The sequence below is a fragment of the Papilio xuthus genome, unplaced genomic scaffold (genome assembly GCF_000836235.2).
Source record: "Papilio xuthus unplaced genomic scaffold, Pxut_1.1 DF828177.1, whole genome shotgun sequence".
NCBI classification, from domain to species: domain Eukaryota; kingdom Metazoa; phylum Arthropoda; class Insecta; order Lepidoptera; family Papilionidae; genus Papilio; species Papilio xuthus.
Genome location: NW_013530472.1, coordinates 1,159,038 through 1,182,309, shown reverse-complemented (window position 1 = coordinate 1,182,309; position 23,272 = coordinate 1,159,038). Strand labels below are relative to the sequence as shown.

At 35.2% G+C, this 23,272-nt stretch overlaps 1 protein-coding gene across 1 annotated transcript in view; it reads left to right on the top strand.

Moving 5' to 3' along the window:
• The window catches only part of LOC106113707 (terribly reduced optic lobes), a 109,173-nt gene that overhangs the window by 72,184 nt on the left and 13,717 nt on the right, over positions 1-23,272 (top strand). The window contains 37 exon segments of the mRNA XM_013306567.1: positions 4,115-4,225; positions 4,409-4,519; positions 5,322-5,429; positions 5,754-5,867; positions 6,216-6,437; positions 7,412-7,531; positions 8,243-8,366; positions 8,539-8,645; positions 8,997-9,107; positions 10,663-10,971; positions 11,234-11,356; positions 12,218-12,277; positions 13,651-13,784; positions 14,067-14,160; positions 14,269-14,403; positions 14,720-14,968; positions 15,239-15,435; positions 15,697-15,818; positions 16,131-16,350; positions 16,522-16,698; positions 16,783-16,925; positions 17,004-17,253; positions 17,255-17,475; positions 17,623-17,838; positions 17,928-18,203; positions 18,303-18,411; positions 18,629-18,720; positions 18,937-19,170; positions 19,393-19,486; positions 19,596-19,705; positions 19,893-20,070; positions 20,235-20,427; positions 20,633-20,790; positions 21,001-21,219; positions 21,455-21,641; positions 22,348-22,677; positions 22,997-23,210. Coding sequence (XP_013162021.1) covers positions 4,115-4,225; positions 4,409-4,519; positions 5,322-5,429; positions 5,754-5,867; positions 6,216-6,437; positions 7,412-7,531; positions 8,243-8,366; positions 8,539-8,645; positions 8,997-9,107; positions 10,663-10,971; positions 11,234-11,356; positions 12,218-12,277; positions 13,651-13,784; positions 14,067-14,160; positions 14,269-14,403; positions 14,720-14,968; positions 15,239-15,435; positions 15,697-15,818; positions 16,131-16,350; positions 16,522-16,698; positions 16,783-16,925; positions 17,004-17,253; positions 17,255-17,475; positions 17,623-17,838; positions 17,928-18,203; positions 18,303-18,411; positions 18,629-18,720; positions 18,937-19,170; positions 19,393-19,486; positions 19,596-19,705; positions 19,893-20,070; positions 20,235-20,427; positions 20,633-20,790; positions 21,001-21,219; positions 21,455-21,641; positions 22,348-22,677; positions 22,997-23,210 — 6,172 coding nt within the window.

Below are 23,272 nucleotides of genomic sequence, written 5' to 3'. Positions count from 1 at the left end.
CAGCAAATCTAATAAAGACTACAGGTTTTCTTCATTAAATGCATATCAAATAGTAACAATAAATTATAGGCACTATTTGGATGAAAATACAATTAACATAAACATATTCCAAAAAAATATTAAAACGCCTTATACGTCCAAACTTCAAGGATTAAAAAGTGTATTTCATACGTCGCTTTCGTATCTGTATTAATAAGTCGTTGTTTTGCATATTTTATTAATCACCATTGTTGTTCTGTCCCCACAAACGATATACAAACGCGGGCCCTAACGGATTTATTAAGATACCGTCTCTTTGACATGTTGCATTTTATAAAATTTAAATAGAGCGATTGTATGTTACTAGTTACACAGGTCGTTTACCTATACGATAGCTTCTTATAATTCAAGTGATATTTTTTGTTGTCCATCAAACAATAGGAGCTCTTTGCGTTGATGCGACTTCGGAGTACACAAGAAGTATCTTGTCCATTGTCATCCAAATGCACAACCGGATTTTGACCTGAGCTATTCATTTAAGAGAACTTAATTATACAGGTTCAGGCACTTCAACAAATGATCGATACAAATGAGTTTAATTTTATAAACCATTTTTTTTTCGATAAATGAATATATTTTTTTTAATTTGTTGTGAATTGTACTGTTGGATGTTTTTTAGTGGCGATAGACACATCTTTGTCAGCTGCTATTCGTCTATTGCCGATCTCATAAATCTTTTAGTACCGATTGCTTGGCGGTCATTTCGATGTAGTCTATCTTAAGTAGCTCTTAGACTACAATCTGATTGATTGTAGTGTAAGAGCCGTTGTTACACTCTTTTTATTTATCTAGTTTCGAAGTCGGTTGAAAAAATCGATGTAAACAAATATATTTTGTAACAATATTCCGCCGCGGTTGGATCTCTAATATGTAAAACGTGTTGTAAATCAACGCAAACTTGAGAGATCTGGCTGCACATTGCTCATAGAGGTGACAGCGATTTGCGGACGGAATACTAATATAGTAAAAAAAAACAAAATAAGTTCTTACGAAGCTCACAGTTACAAAGAAGATAATTTTTAAGACCGTTTCAAATTAAACGTAGGTGTATTAAACAAAAAATTAAAATAAAGTTTTTATTACGAAAAATAAAAAGATTTTTAACTGACGACACAAATAATAAAGCAAAATATTCGACTAACTAATTTAGTTAGAAAATATCGTTCTGTATTTTCTATATATAAGAATGTTTTATACCTTACAATCAAGAAAAAGTCGAAAAAGTAAATGTATATATTTCATTTTACATAAAGTTAAAAAGATGTTTGCCCCAGTCCTCCGACAAAGTTGAAAAGTTCAACGAAACTTATCATAGTTATGACAAAAAGTATCGCGTGTCTGCGGTTCAAATTGTACCCTGAAAAGTATTTTTATACTGTTCTTAAATACATTTTCCCATCAAGACATATTTTAACAACTGAACGAAGAAACACAATACGTTAAATCAATCGTTATATATGTACTCAAAGAGCAAGTAAAAAGTTATATTAAAATACAAAAGATATTAGAAAATTAATTTTACAACTTTTTTAAGGCCTCTATCAAATCACAATACGTATAATGATCATATTAACACTTAAGTTACAAAAGATTTAAATTTCAAAGTCTGGCAAAAGTTCCAGTGGCACTAATCAATTGTGTTAACTTCGGGCCGACTGTCCCAGTTAACAGGGAGTGCTTGCGACGAGCAGTGGACATGTCACGAAGTAGCGAGGACAATTCGGTAATAAGGGCCACCCTGTACCTGGCGCAGCTAACTTATTACCAAGCTTAATTTATTTGCCAACCTTACTTTGTATCTATTACATGCCGGGCAAAAATATTTTTAATTTTTTTTATCAATCTCTTTATAGTATTCATTTTTTACTTAATTACAAATGCTTCTTTGTTTCAACAAAGTTTAATTTTATTATTTATGTTGCGGTAAGATCTTAAAATTGGTCATTTCAAGATGTGGCTTTTTGCAACAAAAAATATTTTAATTAATAATTGCTTACGCGAATAAATTGTTGGACAGTTTTTGCGTACTTATAAAATATGCAGTTCTTTTTATTAAGAGGTAATAGTTAGATACTGGATTTGATAAAAATGTACGTTGAATTTACGTGAAGAACGCGTATAAATTAGATTTGGTAGGCTAGCGTATTCTCTTTATGTAACAATGTTTATTAAAAGCTTTCGGAGCTGGGGCCGCGGAAGTAGCTACCACCGATGTAAGTCTTTTAAGTAAAAAATAGCTATTTACTTATATATTAAGATGTATACTAGCTGTCGCCTGCAACTCTGTCCGCGCGGGATTGTAAAAAAACGAAATTAGAGCCCTGTGCGTTTTTCCATCCAAAAATATTTATATGTTTTATATTAGTAAGATTAAACTAGTAGAGGCTGTACTCTGTTACAGTCTACTTAACAATAAGAATAGAAAATCTGACAGCGATTTTTTTTAACAATTAGCAAACTAGAGTTTCTCATAAACCTGAACTTATTAATGCACGTCTAGAAATAGACGTTAAAATGACCTGGACAGTCTGCAAACGAGATTTGCCGCGACCTAACTGTAACTTTGAACTCTATTTTTAAATGGACAGTTTTTCGTGGAACCAAAAATTTCGTCCTTAAATCGTTGAATGGTTTTTTACCACTGATTTTATAAAATACCGAGATCGCGCAGTTAATAAGAAATCTGAGACAAACAGAATTAGACTAGCGGTTTGTGATTTTGAAGTTTAAAGACTTCGTAGTTGCGTACATAACGTAATAAAATTAATTTCTTGTCGGCCATGATGGCGCCCACGATGTTAAATGTAAACCGATGCTGACGGCATGTTCTTAAATAAATCACAACACACAGCTCGCCTCGATCTCAATTGCAGGCTTAACCACAATAAAAATTATCACTACCTAATGTCCGTATGTAAATCTGAATTCAATCAATCTTACTTCTTACTAATATATGGATATATCCAATCTATGTTCGTTAGAAGATATCTCCGGAACGCCTGTCTGGATCTTTGTAATTTGGCATAGATGTAGAACAGAGCCTGGAAGGACACATAGGTTACTTATTAAGTTTCTTTAGTTTCGCGCGAACGGGATCGCTGGCGATAGCTATAGTGTAATAAAAATATCGATAAAAACTTCAAATTTATTTTCTTAAAGAAGAGAAGGAAGGAGCTTGCATTGTACTGGTTGGTTCACTTGGTTACGCGCGCTCGGAAACTTTACATTTGCCTATTTAGTATAAGCACGATAAGTATATCACGTAGACTTCGCGAGGCCTGAATTTTAAATATTGCGAAGGTGTTTCAGAAAATGTTTATGCCCAGGATAAAGTGTTAGGGAAATCGGCGTGAAAAGGCAGGTTTTTTTCTCCTTTATTGTCGGATAGCGAGAACTTGTTTGAATGTCTTTTACGTGATCATGTTTTGGCGTCGAATTATCATAATTTGTATTTTCTCCAAACATGTGCTTTGTAATTTTTTTTTTTCACAAACACAATTATTGTTAATCATATAAAATACAAATATAATAATTGTGTCGATAATTACGTAACTTTTAATAAGATCCGTAATTAAAGAGTCCAACTACAAAGTTTTCAATTTAATTCCATGTTAATAAAAACTTAAGGCTTCTAAATCAATACAGTCCGTTTTGGGGTGGACATGAAATAAATTACCATTTCTCGTCTACTTAGCGTGGTATCTCTAGTTTCTTTTAGGTCGGGATACAAAGATGGTCTTATATTTACTGGTTTCCGTGAAATGGAACAAAACACCAATATATGTAGAGAGACATCTAGCGGTTACAAAAGTAACATTAATGTCAATCTGTCAATGTTGTAAAAAACGTTTTCAATTACACATCCACAAAATAGATGTCGCTGTTTTTTGTAAAAGATCATGGTAGCTTATACATTGCAGATTTTAACTGTTTAAATTAGAAGACGGTAGCAACAAAACGTTACAAGATTACTAACCGCGAGACATTTTTGTTGCAATTTAATTCGGTTGATTTTGAAAATCGAATAAAAGGGGTTTAAGGGCATGTTTATTTATTTGAATTTGTTTTATTTTAGAAACATGTGGTGCTGATGACTTCCGTTGCTTCGATGGGCGGTGTATCGAAAGCGCAAGGGTCTGTGATCGCGTCGCAGACTGCTCAAGCCAAGAAGACGAACAGAATTGCGGTAAGTTTCTTGCAGTATATACGCGATTAATAACGGTCAACGAAACAATTTCTCAACGCATAAATAAAAGTTAACTTTTCTCGTATTGCATAACTACACTAAGCTGTTTATATTTGACAGAAATATAATATTAATAGCTTTTCATTTAATACGAAGCTTAACTAACTTTGTATTGGTGTACAGAATGTCGACCGGACGAGTTCCGCTGCCAATCCGACGGTTACTGTATCGAAAGCAGAAAGCGGTGCGATGGCGTCAGCCACTGCAGCGACAACTCAGACGAAGTAAATTGCGGTAAGGATCATAGGAAATTTCAAAATTATTCGAAAAACAGAAATGCTTTAACGCCATCAAATGTTTTTGCGCATGCTTTACCATTTGGAACGGTAAGTCTCTCGTAATATCAGCTGGACAGGTGAGCATGTGTGTCACACCAGTGGAAGGTTCCTCTGCAAGGACGGTAGCTGCATTTCGATATTACTTCGTTGCGATGGCTTCAGAGACTGCGTTAAAGACGGCAGCGACGAAATCGATTGTCGTATGTATATTTATCAACCCGTAAGATTTTATATGAGCTTAAAGTATGTATGTAATTTGTTCTGTTTTCGTCCATCCGCGAAAATATTCTTTATAAGAAGCTTCGTGCCTATTGTATTTTATATTCTTTGCTACGAGTTCACGAGTACGAGTTTTTCGACAAAATATGTTAAATTATATTTAGAAATCTACTTTAAGCAAATATAAAGTGTAATAATTTGACTAATCCTGCGTAAAGTAAGTATATTTTCAAATAATAATTACGTATAACAAGCATGCGGCCCGGATTTCTGGCAATGTGATTTCGGGACCTGTATCAAACGCAACAAACGCTGCAACGGCCGTGTGGATTGCCCCACAGATAGATCTGATGAAAGGAATTGTTTCGGTAAGATATTAAATATTCAGTCACCTTTTGTAAAGCGTTTCTAAGTATTTGATAAAAATTATCAATTTCAAATTATGCATTTCATTTTTAAATATATTTAATGGGAAATACATAGCATGTTAAATCTTTACAATCATAGGGATTATTACAATGGTTTGCATATATTTCCAGCCACAGAATACTTTAGATGCAGAAATGGGAAGATTTTAGCACAGAGTAAGAGATGCAATCGCAAGTATGATTGCGACCCTGGCGACTATTCTGATGAACAAAATTGTCGTAAGTTTATCAATTCACAAAAGCCTTTCGGATTCTTCAATCTCTATCTACTTTTCAATTGTCTTTGTACAACGTTTCTTCTAACGTTAATCTCGTTATATTTCCTCTTCCTTGTTTCTGTACTTTTGCTCGTATTTTACTTCATTTGTCTTCTTTCATATTGCAATGCACAATTGCCAGCTTTTAGAAGTTAAAAGTTTGTTTCACTTCTCTGCACTGTTTCTTGTCTCTGCTATGACCATCAGTATTTTGTAGTACCTATGACTCAGTTTTTCTGTTATTGTATAAAAAGTTGTCTACTTAGTGTTTTCTTTTGCCGGTCAGCATGTGGTGTCGACGACTTCAAATGCGACAATGGATACTGCATCCCCGCATCCAAACACTGTGACAGAACGCATGACTGTCAAGATCGTTCCGATGAACGCGGTTGCATTTATGGTTTGCAATTATTTAATTCCATCAAAAATTTCATCGAATATGATTTATTTTTAATCGCTATTTTAAATTTGTATTCGTTTAACGGTTGTGAAGAGTAAAAATTTGAGCATCAATAAAGCTCTTAATATGTTCATTATTTCATTAACTGCATATAAAGCTTCATTTGATATATATTTAATATTAACAATAAAAATTAGAATAATATGAAATTACGAATCAATTTTTTGTATCGAAATTTTTATGAAATTTATATAATTTTTTTTACTAATATTATTTTTGCATTTTGCATAAATCCTAACTTGTAAATATATTTGGTTACGGTTTGTGCAATATATATTATTACGGCAGGCACAATATGCATGGCTTATGAATATAAATGCTCGAGCGGACAGTGCGTGAAAGCTGATTCCTGGTGCAATGGAACAAAGGAGTGCAACGATGGTTCAGACGAAAGAAACTGCCCTTGCAAAAGGGACGAGATTGAATGTCGGGATGGTACTTGTATAAATATCGCATTAAGATGTAATGGTCGAAAAGACTGTCCAAATGGGGAAGACGAATATAATTGCGGTGAGTAAAGCTCCTTGGAAAGTGTGGAACAAACTCTTGATTCTTAATTCTCTGTCGAACTATCGTAGTACTTTTGGTATTAATGCAAAATTGTTTATTTAACGTAAGTATTTTTTAAAATAACTTCCTTCATATTCGCCTTTTTAATAATTGCACGTCCAGTTAAATTCGTGGTTAGTATTATGTTGTAACCATTAATGTAGCAGCAGCTGTGGCTTGCATGAACATTACTTGTAGATTAATATTGGGATGCATTTTGTCTGATAAAAAAATTTCGTTGGATTTAACAATTGTGTGACTAATCATAAAAACACATTGGATGAATAAGTGAATCTAATTTGTAATTATTTATGTTTCTTCATTTGACTTCATTATATAATAGTTCTGCGATCAGATCTCCTGGAATAAATATACTCGTCGTAAATACGTTTGTGAATTTTACGTTAATTTTATAAACGAAGTGATGCAACCATTTTATTTTGTTTGATGTGAAGATTGTGGTTGTTGTTTTGTTTCAGATTACATAACTCATTTACTTAATTTTATGGTTTCGTAGTTTTTCATTTTGGTTCTTTCTATGATTTTGTATTTTTCGTTGTTTCTTGGGTTTATATATTTTCAACTTCTTTGTGTTTATGTGGTTGATTTTGTCGCTAATTTAATTACAATTTGTGTTGTATACTTTCGATTACTTTGTGGATTTGTTTAATGTTAGTATTTAGTTTTTGTTAACATTTGTTTTTAATACGATTCCTGAATTTTGGAACACTTTTTTCCTTTGTAATATTATGCGAACACCCTTTATATGTCATCTACCGAATTTTATGAAAATCTTTTAAAAGTGGTCGAAATAGTTTAATCAGCATAATATTCTATAGAACTAATAAAATCACTGTTATGTCGCACTGTACTTCGACGAATTAACTAATTTCGAAGTGCCTTTACTTTAAATTAATATTGATATTGTAATTCAGGTGAGCCGCGTTGTCCGGATGACAGCTTCGCCTGTACTGTGGACTCGAGGATGGGATGCGCGCGCCGCTGCGACGGTAGACAGGAATGTGACAACGGCGAAGACGAACTCGAATGCACTGGTAAATTTAAATCCCATCTATATAATATTCTCTATCTATACTATTCGACATGTATATAATTTGCTCTAATTGTTCAATTATACGTTTAAATCATTGTCTCGTATCTAATATCGAAATTCTTATATTTTAAAATTAACTTTTCGTCAATCTAATAAATTCTTTGATCTTAATAACTCGAACAATTTACATTTTTTTTCGTACATTTATTGTTAATTGTGTATTGAATTTAAAAATGTAGACAAATATTAAAGTTAATCTTATATTAGATTGGTCTTAATTTGTAGAACTTGTTGCGAAAAAGTCTAACTTAGATAATGCTGTGATGCTTGTAATATCGTAAACACTTAGCAATAATAATTAATGCTTTAGCGCTGCGCAATTTTAATCCAAATATTTGGCTTTTTATTACAAAAAAATTTAATGTGTACTTTTAGACGAATGGTTTTTGAAATGTTTTGAGCAAAGCGATTGATATGTCGCAAATACTGATATAAAACAAATTATGCGCACTGATAGAAAAATTGTACTATTAATAAGTAATGCGAATTGAGCAATATTATGAATTGTTAAAAATGCTTTTTATTCATGTTCCTAAATGTTAACTTTCTTACAAGAAATACATACTAAAATCTTATCGATTGCCAATCTTGTTGGTATTTATCAAATATAATATGCCGTATATATTTACGACTTACTCGTATTTCTTTTAAGAATGCAGCCACCAGTGCGACGGCAGATGCTTGGAGGATCATCTTATTTGCAACGGAGTGCCGGATTGTAGTGATTCGTCTGACGAAATGTCGTGTCCCTCCTGCGATAGCCTCGATGACTTCAGGTAACTCAACGACTTAAGCTGTGCTTTAAATGCTGTGTTCTATTTATTATTTGAATGCATAATATGCGAATATTTATACTTAGCATTGCGTCTGATATTGCTGTGCGGTTTTCTCTGCTTGCGTCTTAATTGTGTTACATATCGAATCTTAAATATTGTTGATTTGCCGTAGATGTGCGAACGGCGAATGTATAAATATCGCCCATCGCTGCAACGGCCTAAACGACTGCTCTGACTTCAGTGACGAGAAGGATTGCAATAACACCTTGCCATCAACAGGTAGCTTTCTTTGATTTGTACAATTCTTTTGACTAATTGTCATAATCGGGTTAACTTTTATTATTAGTTAAATCGATCTGAAGATCGTTTGAATTACTTTGGATGGTTGAAATGTATCTAGTACTTATGTAAATCTCTCTGGCGGAATTTAAAAAAAAACTTAATAAGTAGCCTATGTGTTCTTCCTATGTTCTACATCTATACCAAATTTTACCATGATCCGCAGACCCGTTCTGGACATACCTTCTAACAAAATCTAATAAAAAAATTAGTAAGATTACTTAATAGTATATCTATTCCTTGGTAAATTCAACTCCGGCTTATGTAGTATATAAAACTTTTTTTGTATAGATCAATGCAACGACAACCAGTTCCGATGCCAGGACGGCTCTTGCATTGACATCCAGTTCTCGTGCGATGGCAACTTTGATTGTCTCGACAATTCCGACGAAGACAATTGCCGTAAGTTATACGAACAATTTAAATTATTTTCTTTTACTCTAAACATAGTGATAAATTAGTCTGTATTTTGATGGATTCCAATTAGTCTTGTAAAAAATATTAAAAACAACTTTATTCCTTGTGTAAAAAAGAAAGTTATATTTTTCTAGAAAATAATATTAAGATGATATTTCTATAAATTTTCTTAGTTAAAGTAAAAATGTATTAACCATTTAGTATACGAAATGATATTAGAAAGATAAAGCTAAGAACAGTGCACAAATGCGCTTTACACTGCCTAAAAAATGGGTGCTTAAGATTAAAAAAATTACTTGCACATCATGAAGCTTCGCCAATTTTATAAAGCACCTTTTTCACTTTACACCGAAATTAAACACTTTCACAATATAATTGTTTTTATTTATAAATATTTATTTTGCTTAAAAATTGTTATAATTGTCACTTTAGATCACTTTTTTATATTTTCACTATACACGTAATTTGAGAATAAGCGAGAAAATTGTGAAATAAATTCATACATAGGATAGAAAAACAAGATACTGTATTATAACCAGTATTATTTAATAGTTTAAATAATAATAATAAAATTATCAATGAGTATATTAAATATTCTTAGTTAGGATAGAGTATTTAAACGTAGCTCATGTGCAGCCTGGGTCATGGAGCCGCCAACACATCCACCGCCGCCGTGCCACGAATCTGAATTCACGTGTTACGACGGCCGATGCATACCGCATATACTCCGATGTGACAATATATACGATTGCTCAGACTTCTCCGACGAGCAAAAATGTTACCATTCTGGTACAATATACCCCTTTTAACCTTTAATGGAATGTTGTTTGCGTGTAACCATGGTGTTTTATTCCCGAACATCTATAATTTGTTCGAAGAGCTCCTTCCGTTAATCGATTCGTTTGCTAGTTTTTTTTTATAATTTTTCTTAAACTTAATTTAATGGCTACGTGGTTGGATTTGTAGTTATTTGAGTAGGTATAAGGGATTTAAATAATTAGTTAGCACTTTACTGTATTAAAATTATTTCCTATAAAGTTTTCTTTAGCTTTTTGATCCAATAGATTTTGTTGAATTAGATTTAGTTGTTCCGCATGATTTATTCTAGGTAATTTAAATTAGAAGTGATTTTGAATCGTAACTTAAACCTATTTATTTATACAGAGAGAATCAATATTTTTATATTTTTATTTCTCAGTTTCAGCTTGTAAATACCAATTTTGTGGCTTAATTAATTATTTTCATCCATGTAGATACATTTCGAATTTAAGTCACAAAAATATAAGAATTTTCAGTTTGTTTAAAAATGCTATCTAAAATAAAAACTTTTATTTTTAATCTAATATACATTTTATATAAATATATAAGTATATATATATATATATATATATGCATTGTATTAATAATGTATTTATAAAAAAATCACTTTAATGTATCCTAATTTCATTAAAACTGAAATAGATTTATAAAAGTTATTTTCTTTTTATTACAATTGATAAATCAGTTAAGTATAATTATTAATTATTTTATAATATTCTAGCTTGCAAAGAAAACGAATGGCAATGCACAACTGGCCAGTGTGTTCCGTTCCAAGCGCGCTGTGACGGTACAGTGGACTGTACTGATGTATCCGACGAGCAAGACTGCGTCACTACAACTTGGATCCCTCCCATACAACCGCAGACCACAACACGTGCACCCATAGTCACAATCCCACCGTCTGTATATGCACCTACCACACGATACCCCATCCGCGATCCTTATGAACCTTCCACTCGTCTACCTAACCTGTACCCAACAACATTTAGACCAGGACTAGACTTCCCTAGTGGTGGATCCTCAGGATCAGGTACTGTTTATTTAATTATATTTAATTATTAAATATAACGGTTCACAGTCAATCTACACTATGGGACTGATTCAATACATTTGAAGAACAAGTATAGCGATAAATATTTTTTCAAGTTAAATATTTCAAAATATTTACTTATTTTATGAGTAGCCACTTTGAAATAATTTTATAAATATATTTAAATTTTATAATTACATGAACGATTATAAATTGACTAAAGGTATTAATTGGCTTTATGGGTGTGCAAAATTTTGAATAGATGGGTGCGCCTCGAATCAATGGCGCTGCGAAAACGGTCCTTGCATTGATTCTCGTCGACGTTGCGACGGTCGCGTCGACTGTCCCCGGGACAGCAGCGACGAGCTAGACTGTCCATCCGACAGTAAGACCAACCAACAAATATCAATGCTTCTATTAAAATTTACTTATAAACTGATCAAAATGTTTACTAAGCAAAAGCCGTCGATAAACTGACTTCAATACGATTAAACATACATTAATAATAATTTTTCTATTAACTGCATGTTATCTCTTCCTTTGTTATAACATCAAATGTTTAAGAATTATAGGAAATTAAAAAATAAAGATGAGCCAAGAGAGCGTTAAACTTTCCCTCAAAGCATAGTTTTGTGGTAAATTTTATTATAAATAATTTATAATAATTAATCCGAGTTCTGGTAAATAAAATCGAATAATAAAATTTTATTGTATTCCTAACGCCATCTGTTAGAGAATTATAAAACCAATAAGATATGTATGCCATTTTCGTAATATGAACATAAACATTTTATTTTACAAATTATAAAAGGGCAGAAAGTATTACGAGCCCTCTTAAAGCGCCGCTTTATGCTAGTAACAAACCAAACTTTTAACGTTTTTAATAAATGCTTATAATACTATTTTAAGTTTTTTGTAAAAAAATAAGCAGTTGTAATTTCGACATGATTACTAACTGTCTGTTTGACTGCAGACACATGTAAGACAGATATTGTTGTCTCAGTTTTTGTAATGAGAATGTGAAAGATGACGATATGTGTCGACACATGTATCAAAGCAGTGAAAACTTACAATAACATTCATCGGCAGAGGACTAATGTAATATTTATAATAATTTTTATTTTAAATTGATTCATTTCGGAAAATCAGGTAAGGAGGTTTGTATACGATGCTTACGCAGATAAAACGTGGTGGACGTTATTTCTGATTGTATCGAAATTTATTAAAATTGAAAATGTCTTTCTAGGACGAGATTATACTTCATTGAATTTGAAGACATACCCGGAGAGTCAGACCATACGCAACGGTAAGTTATCAATCTATATAAAAGAGTAAACTGACTGACCCAACTATCAACGCACAACCAAAGTGGCTGGATCTAGATACTTGAAATTTTGCATAGAGATTTCTGTTGATATGAAGGCATCAACTAAGAATGGATTTTACGATATTTACCCCCTAAAGGTCCAAAATAGGGGTCCAAAGTTTGTATGGACCAATGGTAATCCTTGTGCAGAATTTCATGTCTTAGTATTACAATATTTGTAATAACAATTTGTTTTTCTGTCAATCTTATACTTACGTTTTTAAAGATTGGTGAGTAGGTTATTTTTTTTATTTTGTAATTAAAAACAAAAATATCTTCTAAAATATTATTTTTTAAATCCTATAATTGGTGGAGGGCAGCGGACATGTTTAGGTACAACAAATAAGAATTAAATAAGATTTTAGTAACACATTATGATTTAGTTATTAATTGAAATTATTTCTTCCATGGTGGTGGTCAGCCTACACTGGTGAGTCGAGTGTAAAAAATACTTGGGTGCATTTTAATTGGATTTATACATTTTCATTTAACTATTAAATCATTTTTTTTTAAAGGATGTGTTTGATTAAGGGATTAATTTATTAAATATTTATCATTTTACAAAATACGTAATCTGTAATTGTTCTAGTATTAAGCTAATTTGTAACTTAATACATATACATTTAAAACCATGACGTTCTCTATTTTTTTTAACAGAAATATGACAGTATGTTATTGTACAGATATACAGCTGACGAATTATTAATAATAGTTCTAGTTATTTTTTTATTCTTTCATTTAATCTCAAATAGAACAGTTACAGATACTTATAAAAAATATAAAAAAAAACACATTAATACGCTGCTCATTGCATGACTTTGGGTTGTTTTAAACTTAAAAGTATTTTAATAATTTAATTACCGATGGGATTCATTGATTATTATCTTAAACATATTAGTTGATTACAAAAAATATATTTTTAATAATAATGATATTTTGATGATTGATAATTAATAGTGTTAAAATTCACTAATAGTTAATTCTAAATATCTATAAGAATAAGAAATATTACACTTTAATATTTTAAATGCAAATTAGTATTTATTTTCCGTATTATTATTATTATCTGTGGTTTTTATTTATTCCAGATCATTATTTATTTTTCTAAATCTCATTAATTACTTTATATATAATAGAAGTAATATTAAGTACATAAATCGTTAAAAAAAAAACATTACATAAAACGCACGTCTTATTTGGGTTAAGAAAAGAACATTAGTTATGATTCATTACATTTTCAAATATTACGCTGATGCATCCTTGGGACTGCCTTTATTTAACCGAAGAGAGAGTTAATATAATATTTTTTATAGGTGGAGACGTGGTCTTCCAATGCCGTGATGAAGGTCCATTGCGTGCTCCTGTGCGTTGGATCAAGGAAGGTGGTCGACCTTTCAAACCTGGTACTGTTGACCGCAAAGGGCGTTTGGAAATGACCAAAGTCACGGTATGTGTTGAATACGGTCAAATATAACTTATTTATTCTTACATTATTAATAAGATTTGCGTTAAGGTATATGTTTTTTATTCCACGCAGCGTTTTATAAATCTTTAATTCGCAGCCTATGTGTTCTTCCAGATAATGTTCTACATCTATGCCAAATTTCAGCAGGATCCGTTCAACCGTTCTGGAGATACCTTCTAACAAACATCATCCATCCCTCCAAATTTTTACATTTATAATATTACTATGTAATTTAGAACCTTTATTTAATTTTAATGTATTTAGGTATCGGATAGTGGGGTCTACATTTGTCAAGCACCTGCATATGCTGGCTATCCTGGCTCCGAATCCCGAGTCACCTTGGTAGTTGAAAGCGCATGTAAGTTTTAAGCACTATTATATGTTTGCTTTATGAAGAACTTTACTTTTCATTAATTCAATAGTAAAATATTGTTAGAATAATAACATTAACAATTTATCCTTACAGCTCAAGTGCCAAGATTACCTTTCACACCGTGCAATTTCTCTGAGGCAACTTGCGGCAACGGTCAATGCATTCCGAAATCCGCGGTTTGTGACGGCAAACCTGACTGCGATGATAGATCCGACGAGGACTCCTGCAGTGAGTTTTTTAATTTATAATACTTCTGTCTTACCTCTTTGTATTAGAACACATAAGCAAATGGTGCATCTGAATTTATTTACTAGTGCAGCTGAAAAGGTTACATCTTCCCGGCTCTTTTATTTCACAAAAAGAGCCGGGAACTATACTAATAACTACGTTTTATATTTGAATATATTTAGTTGAATATTTAATTTTTCTTCCCAGTTTCCATTTTAGTGGTGCCCTTTTCAAAAACTTTCTATAAAACTTCAGTTCAGTAGGTCCTCTAACTTCACCATTATAGCTTTTAATTTACCTTTAATAATTGTTTCAGATCTGAACGGTCAATGTGAACCGAATCAATTCGTGTGTGACAACAAGAAATGTGTGTTGAAGACGTGGTTATGTGACTCTGAGGACGACTGTGGGGACGGCTCGGACGAGCGTGACTGCCGCGCTGAGCCCGGACAAGCGTGCTCGGCTGTCGAGTTCGCGTGCTCCAGCAACCAGCAGTGCATTCCGAAGTCATACCATTGCGATGGTCACTTTGATTGCCAAGATAACTCCGATGAAATTGGCTGTGGTAGGTTTTTATACGCTCATACAATATAGGCACCACAAATATGATGAATTGTGTAACGCTTTTGTCACGGCAATAGCTTTTCGACATTATTAGTGTTACTTTAATTCCAATAAAAATATTTTGATATTTGGCCATCGTAAGAGAAAACTAGGAGGATTACAATAAATTATAAATTCGCAATAAAATTTTAGTGTTTTGTTATCGTCAGAAGTGTGACATGTTTACAGTAATTGTCTGTCACCAATCTAATGAACAAAAATATTTCGTTAGCTCCTGTGCACGTGAAGCGTCCTCCGGCACCTGCCAACGTGAGACTGAACCCTGGGGAGAGCTTGGTGTTGGTGTGCGAAGCAGTCGGCGTGCCCATGCCACTCATCTCCTGGCGTTTAAACTGGGGACACGTGCCCCCTAAGTGCACCTCCACCAGTATCGATGGCGTCGGAACACTTACCTGTAACAATATGCAGGTACAAAACACCTTATTGCCTGCCACATAAAGTTTGAACAGTCTAGACAGTGCAGTACTGCCATCGTCTTAACGCTGATTTCGAAACTGAACAATACTGCACTGTACAACTGACATAAACTTCGATCGAATTCTACCATCTACGCGGGCACATATTATACTTTTGCATACAGACAGTGTTTTTGAGAGGGGGAGTAATAGGCAAACCTTTTAATACTAACATTATCTTTTAGAACCAATAATAATAGTAGACACCTTTCAGCCGGAAGACAGCGGAGCTTACTCTTGTGAAGCGATCAACAGAAGTGGTACAACCTTCGCTGCTCCTGACTCCATTGTGTACGTTAACAAAACTGACGTCTGCCCGACTGGATTCTTCAATAGGTAAGTCAATGTTTTATAGCTGTTTTACTCTAAATTATGAACACTATAATACTAAGAGAGATTTAAAAAACAATTCGCCATGTTTAATGAATTTTTATAATTGTTATTGCGTGTGTTATTTTCAAAAACTAGATTGCGGAAGATGAGTCGCATTCTTCAAACTTATAGAAATTTCACACGAATAAGAAATACAAAAAAATGGTTATTTGTATTTAACTCTGTTTTTTTTTGTAGTTTTCAACTTTATCTAGTTTTGTTCTAAGCAGAAAAAAAATAATTTACATAATTGTATAATTGATTTAATTTCTTCAGCGAGGCGCGTTCTCAAAACGAATGCATCCGTTGCTTCTGTTTTGGCGAGTCGAATGTATGCCGAAGTGCTGATCTATTCACGTACAACATGCCAACGCCGCTTGGCGAAGGCGGCACCCGGCTCATCGGCGTCACACAGACTTACACCGGCGACGTGCAGATCTCTTCACAGCCCATCACTGACCAGTTCTATTACCAGTCCATGAGGAATGGAGCAACTGTAAGATTATTGCAAATTAATAACTAGCAATCCGCTAAAAACTTCGCTACAAAAAATAGTATAGTCAAGTTTATTACCACTGGAAAAAGCAAAGTCAATGATTCTATAATTAAATTCAATTAATTTTTGGCATAAATGAAAGATTCAATCATATTACTCACTTCTGTTCAGGTTACGAAACTTGATCTAGCCTCGTGGTACAAGAGCCCTGACGTGCAGCCTTTCCTTACCCTACCGGAGACGTACAACGGCAACCAGCTCACCTCCTACGGCGGACACATTAGATATAACCTGTCGCCTCATTCTACAAGATATAGCACCGATAGCACACCTGACATTATCATCAAGGTGATTACGAACTTTGTTTAAATAAGTTCACTTAAGTATATTTTATCACATTTTTTCATAATTAAAAAATAAATAAATTCGTAGGGCAAGTACCAGAGCCTCATCTATAAACACGGTGGCGAAATTTCACGTGGCTCGTATATCGAGGCTCGTCTTACTCCTGGCAACTGGATGAAACCTTCCTCAAGAGGCCCAGAGCGTGCTTCTAGGGAAGATATTATGATGGCGTAAGTGGACAAGAAAATATTGTTGTCTCAGTGTAAATAGGATGGGTACCTACTCTATGTTCTTTATGTTGTCATTAGTTTGGATAACATCGAAATGATCCTGCTTCGTGCTGGAATCAATAACGCTGGGGTCAACATCACCGACTTCGCGATGGAATCAGCGCAACACATCAACGTGGGCCTCGGCGCTGCCAGTCTCGTTGAGGAGTGCACCTGTCCACCAGGATACGAAGGACTATCATGTCAGGTAAGTCACAGAAATGTTTTCAACATATTTAAACAACTATTTACGAAGCTATTTAAAAGATCAGATATTAATGTCCATGACTTTGGTATAGAAATGCGCTGCAAATTACGTACGAGTTAAGAACGGGCCTTGGCTAGGCGATTGTGTCCCGAAGAGAACTTGTCCACCGGGTACGTACGGCGACCCCAACAGTGGATACGAGTGCAAGCCATGCCCCTGCCCGTTAACCAACACCGGCAATAGATTCGCGACCTCCTGTTCTATAGGCTCCAACGGTGAAGTTACCTGCGATTGCTTTGCTGGGTGAGTACTAACGTAAAAAAACTATTAATACAAATCACACACGTATGGTATTGAAATAAAATTATTTGTTAGACGATTTTTAAAACACATAAAGGGTAAAATTTGTTTTTAAAAGACATTCCTAAATGAAAGAATCCCCATGTTCAGATACGAGGGTCCGCAGTGCGCTTACTGCGCGGCTGGCTATATTGGAAACCCGCTAGTACCAGGAGATTCTTGTAAACCCAAGCCCACCGACAACTGCAACGCTGATGGCACCAGCGCTGTCCGACCGCCTGACGATTGCATCTGCAAAGACAACGTGGAGGGACGCTTCTGTGATCAGTGCAAAAATGGCTCCTTCTATCTCTCACAAGACTTCAGGTCGGTTATTTTAATGAAATCTTATTTATAGACAAATTAAAACTTTGTTTTTAATAATCAGTCGTTCAATAATTATGATGTTATTACAGACAAGGATGTGCTCTGTGCTTCTGTTCCGCGGTATCTCAGCAGTGCACAAGCAGCACGAACCTACGCAGAAGAGCGATCACTGTCAGCTTTAATGTACCTAATGTTGTCAACCAAGTAAAAGTGTACTCCAGCGTGCCCTCCAGCAGTGCCGGTGCTATCAGATACAACGCTCCCGTGGAAACGAAGCTGCAGCCAACTCTTCTACGAGGAGAGGTCAATTTACCAAGTGTTGATAGATCAAGACCTGCAATTTACTATTGGAGCTTACCATCCAGGTACCTGCTTTATTTGTATCTTAAATAACAATACTAATAAAAAGAACTCTTGGTTTTGGACATCATCCTGTAAATGACTTGAATGATTTTATTTTCCAGTTATGCCGGCGACAAAGTGACGTCATACGGCGGGTATTTGAACTACACCATCAATAATGTTTCACCTTATGGAACAAGGAACAATGCTGCGGACATACAACTCATAAGTGTTAGTTTATTATTTAATTAGACAAAATAGACTCATCAATAATTAAATAATTCCACTGCCGTGTCAATTGTTTAGCACATACTGCAATATATATATATGTTAATGCAAGTGTCAAAGCAGTGGAATTCTACGTTTAAAATTCACAACGCCATAACTCAAAGTTGTGACTGTCACAATTAAATTAATTGTTCGACTAAAATTATAAATACATTTTCAGGATGTTACTTTCCACTACTTCGGTAACTTTGAACCAAATAGCGACGGCACAATAACTGCGAGTGTGCAGCTTTTGGAAAAAGGATGGCAGAGGTAATTTTTCTAGTATTAATTAAATGTATTAAACACAAATTAAATGTATGCATTAATTTATATAAACAAACGGAAGAGTTTATGGGTGCATTGTTTGCTGTTAATTTTAAGTAGGAAAAAAAGGAAAAAAGAGAAGTAGCAAATGGGAATTTCTTCCCATTCCCAATTTCCCGTATCCTATCGAGAGCGTAGCTAAATTTATTTGTCTTTTTTCAGACCCGACGGCAAAGAGGTGTCTCGTGAATACTTCCTTTTGGCGTTATCTCATTTGAAGACCATATTGATAAAGGCGACGTATAATACAAATGATGTATCACCAATTTCTACCGCAAGCCTTGAGATCGCAGAGTCCAACGGCAATGGACCGCTGGCCCTTCACGTAGAGCAATGCGTCTGTCCCGATGGCTACATTGGTACGTCGTGCGAGAACTGCGCCCCCGGATACACAAGGTCTGTCCTATTAAGACACTGATTATTTTTATTAGAAAGGAAGTGTGGATTGATGTATGGATATTCGTTGCAATCATTATCATCTCACTATAAGTCCGCAGCGCAGGGCTCGGAGCCTACCCTTAGTTAGGGGTGATTTATTACTAGGTTTAAAACCGAGCATGCATCTTATTCCAAAGTAAAGTGATGAAAATGCATATTAAATATTCGGATATTTTTTAGGAGTATGGAGAGAGGATTCTACTTAAAGTTGTGCGAACCATGCGAGTGTAACGGACATTCGACAATGTGTCACCCGGAGACTCGTGAATGTTACGTAAGTACTATACTATGCTGGAAAAACGCTCTGTCATTCGTTGACAAGGGAGACCTTAATCGTAATTTTTTTTATATAAAGCAAAAGTTAATTATGAAATGGTTTGTAGGACTGCGCCGACAACACTGATGGTCCCAGCTGCGAGAACTGTAAACCTGGCTATGTGAGGGACGCTTACGGCAACTGTGTGTACGAGTCATCAACATCGCCATCATGCTAGTAAGTACTGTACATTAATATGTATACAACACTTTGAAGAAATTGAAAGTATTACGTTACGTAGCCATAGCCAGAACACTAAAAGTAATAAAGCCTGCTTGAAGCATCCCATGTAAAGGGGACTCTTACAGATTTTTATATATAAATGATCAGTACGTAGAATCTAAATCTATTTGTATTTCATTAGCTGTGATCCTCGCGGTGCGGAAGGTCCTTGCGACAATTCAGGCTACTGCCGTTGTAAGCAGAACGTGGAAGGCGAGTCCTGTGACCGCTGCAGGGCCGGTACCTTCGGCCTTGACTCCGACAACCCTCTCGGCTGCCATTCTTGCTACTGCTCAGGGGCTACTACTGAATGCCATGAAGTGAGTATACAAAGCCATCTGAACCAAACACTGACAAATGTACTGACAACTAAAACGTGGTTAAAGTATATGAATAAACCAAATATTACACGGATCTTATGTCATATGTTTGATAAGTTTGTTGTTAACATGAGTAAAGACTTTATTTTACTTTTTATTATCAGGCTACACACTACTCAAGAATACAGCTTGCAGCGCCAGTGTTCGGCGACAAGGTCGGCTACACTTTGATGGACTTGCAAGGATCCGTGGTTATCAACGACCAGTTCGTTTCTGTGCCTATCGAAAGCGAGCTCAGATATGTCTTCAGTAAACCCCCGAATCAGGACTTGTACTGGTCCCTGCCAGTATTCCCAGGTAACATATATATCTAATTGCGCAACTATAAATGTGTAATATAGTGACGCTGAGATTCCCAAACATTAACTCTACTCTATCTTTCTTATACAACGTGTAAAGTCTCAACCCTTTGTAGATTTCCCCCGTTGGTCTTCCGTGAACCCCAGAGGTTCACTTTGTATCAAGATCGTACATTTCAATTGATTTGTTTTTATTAATACAGGCAATCGAGTATTATCTTACGGCGGTACGCTGATGCTCACGCAGAGCTTTGAAACTGGTGGTATACCAGATCAAGGAAATGCTGTTGTCATCTTAGTCGGCAATGCGAGATCTATTTCTTGGACTAGTCCCAACTCCATACCATCTGGCACAGCTGTGGTAAGTCGATAAAACACTTTTTACAACATAATGCACAAACCAAGGCATCATCATACTGCTTTCATTAACGTAAAAAGTCTAAAAAGTAAAACATCTAATCAATAATTGTTTCATGTGCAATGCCTTACATCATTTTCTTGTACCAAGTTAAACTTATTTTAAATAGAGATAACTCATGGAATGAAGATTCATAATATAATATTTTTCCAGAGCTACCAAGTGCCTATGCAAGAAAGTGGTTGGTATCTACTCAACACGCCGACGCCTGCCAGCCGAGAAGACTTTATGTACATACTGCAAGACCTCAAGAGGGTCCTCGTGAAGGCCACGCTCTCCCCCAATGTCGCCTCCTCCGCCATCGCCGACGTCTCTCTGGACACCGCTTCTGAAATATATAGCACTGGCTCTCGCCCAGCGAAGGGAGTCGAGGTAACTTATACTTTGAAATATTTACATAGTAGTCCCGAGCAGGGTTTGGCGTCAGGCAGGCGGCCAGCCAGTAAAAACATTTAAAGCCAAAACATTTAACAGTATGTATTACAGGAGTAGTACATACTGTGCCGACCCTCGATAGGGATAAGTTGATGATGATGATGACATACATACATGGACAAAATACCAATTGGCTGCAGTTTTTACTGATATTTATGCGTTTTTCTTGCAGATTTGTATGTGTCCGAAAGGTTACTCTGGAACCAGTTGTGAGACATGCAGGTCTGGGTACTACAAGGAGCCAACAGGCCTGTGCAAGCAGTGTAACTGCAACGGTCACGACTGTCAACTCGGTGCCTACAGGGAGGTCGTATGCAACTGCCGACCGCCGTACACAGGACCCAACTGCTCCACAGTTGGTAAGTCACCTTTGCTCTCACACTACACTGATAATTAAATATAATGTAATTGATAATATTATGTAACACTATTTAGGCTTGATCATGGAACTACATCCGAAAATCCGCGACAGCAGTGACTTGGACCCGTTTATGCGGCGGGTCACGTTCACATGCAAATACAGAGCGCCGGAACCGTTGACTATTAAGTTTTATTTCAAGGGTAGAGAAATGCTACCCGTGAAATATTACAACGAATCCGCACTCTTTGATGATGGCTGGCGAGGCGAGCATAGTTGGCAAACTGTTTGGGACACGCGGCGTCAAGGAGAAATATACGAATGTCATACAGTCACGGAAAAGGGTTTCACCCTCGGTGTGTTGACTACGTCGTTACCAGAGAAAGGTAGAAAGAAGCCGTGGATATTTGTTACAATGTGAACGTCGAACAATTGTCAGCTTCAGCTTTGAAATAACAACAGTCGATTTCATTAAGTGTATACAATGATCCTCTCTCATTGTTTACGGAAGCTTTTTTCATGAAAATGGTTTGCGTGTATTGTGATGTCATCAATGTTATATTGTACGTTGAGTTTATCCGTTTCGTACGTTTTTTCATATTGTGGTGTAAAAAAGTTTATGTCAAATGATTTTTTGTGACAAAACATATTTTATTAATCAATTATTAAAAATAACCGTATTAATGTTATCAATGTTATACCCTCAGGCGGAGAAAACAAGAACGAAACCTCTTTGCCTCCCCCGGCACAGTCGACGGTGTCCATTAAGATTGTAAACTCAACACAAATAAGAATCCGAGAAGTGGGAAGCACAGTCAGATTTATATGCGAGGCTCAAAGTCTGTACACTCATAATGCGCTGAGAGTTAACTGGACCAAGGTCGACGGGTACCTGCCGTTGGAAAGAACTTACCTCGACTCCCGAACTGGAGAGCTTCTCATAACGAACCTACAGGTCACTGACAGTGGACAGTATATCTGCCAGACCAGCGATGGCATATCCACAGGACAAGCTATAGCCACACTTAAAGTACCAGGTGATTTAACATTTTTTTTTTCCTTTTCTTTATTCGACTTTATGACGTCTGGTGATCAAGTAAAATATAACGTTGTTATTCATCCTAAATTATTTAAAAAATGTTTAAGTTAATGTAAAAAATTATAAACTATAAATTAATGTGCTATACAATTTTTTATGCATTAATTCATGGAATAGTTGTCCCTGACTGGGTGTTCTACGCTAAAGGTATTTCCATTGAAATTATGTGCATTACTTTATTGACATGAACGAGAAACGACAATTTTAAATATTCAAGAAGTTATTTAATTTTAATATGTTTCTTTTTAAATGTTCAGGAAATCCTATGACACTGCCGATTGTGGCAATCAGGCCTTCCTCTACTGATTACTACGAAGGCGATAGGATCGAACTGGAGTGCCAGGTGTCCGGCAACCCCGCACCCAGCATCACCTGGCAGCGAGCATCCAACAAGCCTGTATACAGAGCTTCTCAGTATGACACCTTCTTCATCATCGATAATGCTCTCGAAGAAGATTCTGGAGAGTACAGGTAATTTATACCATACCAAATATTTCTTCATTGTGTTTATTTGTATGTCAAAAATCATGCCC